General features: G+C 39.9%; 1 protein-coding gene across 1 annotated transcript; it reads right to left on the bottom strand.

Annotated features, from left to right (window-relative positions):
* Positions 1–817: 817 nt before the first annotated feature.
* LOC103254931 (olfactory receptor 1G1) lies at positions 818–1893 on the bottom strand. The gene has a single exon (XM_008052911.1). It carries the CDS (start codon positions 1891–1893, stop codon positions 838–840), a length of 1056 nt encoding a protein of 351 aa, XP_008051102.1. The 3' UTR covers positions 818–837.
* Positions 1894–2487: the final 594 nt, after the last annotated feature.

Raw genomic sequence — 2487 nt, 5'->3', positions numbered from 1 at the left:
TGAAGACCAACTGGGAAGGGGTTCTAATTATTTGGATAGGAGATTATGAAAATAAAAATAATTCTTTCCTTAAAAATAATTCTTTCCTGGCTCCTAACTTATGACTATAACCGTTCCACTGGGGTTCCCCACATATTAATGGTGCCAGGTGTTATGCCAAGTGATAAGTGTTGGGGCTGCAGAGATGAAATGGGCATGGAAAAAGTTGCCTCAAAGATAAAAAATGAAATTTTTACAGGACATTTAAGATGTTGGGAGGACTGTGAATCTTAGCTGTCTGGAAAACATTGTAGTGAGTTTATTTAAAGATGCCATATCCATTGAGTCTTCTTAGACCCAGTTTTTAGTCATGGGAGCTTCACAGATGTGGGCAGTCCCAGTAGCAGAAACATTGGTAGAAATCCAAGTCATCAAGATCATAATGATGTTGGAGGGAAGATTGTCTTTTCCTAATTTTATTCTTGGCCACATATAACAACCCAACCAGATAGTCCCTTATTTTGGTCATAAGCTGTCTCATATTGTTTAAAAAGTATTATCTAATATTATTATTAATATAATAAAAGATGAAGCATATTCTTTATTATATTATAAATTTGGATGGCGATATTTTTATATTATACTAATTATAAGAACTTAACCCAATGACACTGACCTGATTATGGGTTTGTTCTGATGCACTCCCATAGCTCAGGCATGAATATTTCAGGTTCAGATCATAGGCACTGGAAGTGAAACCTCTACTTTCTCTTCCTCTTCAATTTTTCACTGCTTAGTGTGGTGAATGCAGATGCATAACCAGATGAGACCCCCGTTTTGGATGCCAAGTTGTTACCACTAAGGGGAATGACTTTTTCTAACTAAAATTAACTTTTTCAGAGAATACTTGATATCTCGGTTTCTCAAACTGTAGATAAAGGGATTCAACATTGGTGTTACCACTGTGTACATCACTGATGCAACTGTGCCCTTCTGTGCTGAGCGGGTTGAGGGGGGACTAAAATAAACACAGAAGGAAGTCCCAAAGAAGAGAGAGACCACAGAGAGATGAGAGCTGCAGGTGGAAAAGGCTTTTCGCTTTCCTTGAGCTGAGGGGATCTTTAGAACGGTTGAGAATATGTACGCGTAAGAGATAATCAGGCAGAGGACACAAACCAGGCCTGCAAGACCTCCAATGATGAAGATCACTAGCTCATTGAGGAAGGGATCTGTACAGGAAAGACTCAAGAGGGGATTGATGTCACAGAAGAAGTGTGGGATCTCATGGTTTGCACAGAAGGACAGGCTGTTCATCAGGAGAGTGTGTAGAAGGGAGTGGAGGGCATTCATGATCCAGGATGCAGACACTAGGAAGACACAGAGCCCAGGGCTCATAATCATGATGTAATGGAGTGGGTGGCATATGGCCATATAGCGATCATAGGCCATGACAGCCAAGAGGAATGCCTCCAGCATCACAAACAACATGAAAAAAAACAGCTGTAATAGACACCCTGAGTAAGAGATGGCCGAACTCTGGATCCATATGTTTGCCAGCATCTTAGGGACTGTGGTAGACACAAAGCAGGCATCAGCAAGAGAGAGGTTGGCCAGGAAAAAGTACATGGGAGTATGGAGTTGAGCATCAGTGATGATGGCAAGAATGATGAGGAGGTTGCCCATCACAGTGATTAAGTACATAAACAGGAAGAGCCCAAAGAGGACCTTCTGCTGCTCCAGCTGTTCAGAGAACCCCAGGAGGAAAAACTCTGAGATGCTGGTCATATTTTTCCACTCCATTTGTCTGTAGGAAGAAAGTTGGATTAGTTGAGTGAAGTTGGTAAATCCTGGATTGTGGACTCTGAAAATCATGTGAAATTCCAGTATTGATCTTCTAGTGTGAGGTTGAATCATATGAAATCATCAATATTTGGCTATTTGAGACCTACAAAAATGGCAATTTCATATGATCCAATTAAATATTTGCAAGTGTCCATGCTTGGTGTTACAGAAAATCAAAGATTTGTTTGCAATGGGAAAAGTTTTTTCCTTATTTATTTTGCTATATAAGCATTAATTTAGTACATATCTTCTGGAGCTAGGCTGGAGGTATTTATGATGTTCATGTAGAAACTATGACATTCATACAGCCCAAGATTTTACTGGTCAAATAAGCCCATGTTGCCAAAACTTCAGAAGATATGGCTCCTGGAAAGGGATTTTGGAATTGGTAAATCATGTCTATTGTGAAAAACATTTTCACTACTATCTATATAGCTAGTCTGGCCAGAAATCTGGGCATCAGTATTGACCCATTTTTCTTTCTTCCCACCTACATCCAAATATCACCAAATCCTGGCAATTTTACTTTCTCTATATAGCTAACATTTACTCACTTCTTTCTGTTTACCTGTTACCTTCAGTCCCAGAGGCCACTATGTCAGTCAGAGCACTATGATTTCTCACTTAGATTAGGGCAATTGTCTCCTTGCACTGAGGCATGCCTAC

This window comes from Carlito syrichta, unplaced genomic scaffold, assembly GCF_000164805.1.
Source record: "Carlito syrichta isolate Samal-C Ts95f unplaced genomic scaffold, Tarsius_syrichta-2.0.1 Scaffold72521, whole genome shotgun sequence".
In the NCBI taxonomy this organism is placed as follows: domain Eukaryota; kingdom Metazoa; phylum Chordata; class Mammalia; order Primates; family Tarsiidae; genus Carlito; species Carlito syrichta.
The sequence above is the reverse complement of the archived record's forward strand: the minus strand, read 5'-3'. Positions and strand labels throughout refer to the sequence as shown.

Excerpts from the sequence above, each read along its gene's own strand:
- LOC103254931 (XM_008052911.1), bottom strand. The coding sequence starts at position 1,893 with ATGATTCAACCTCACACTAGAAGATCAATACTGGAATTTCACATGATT.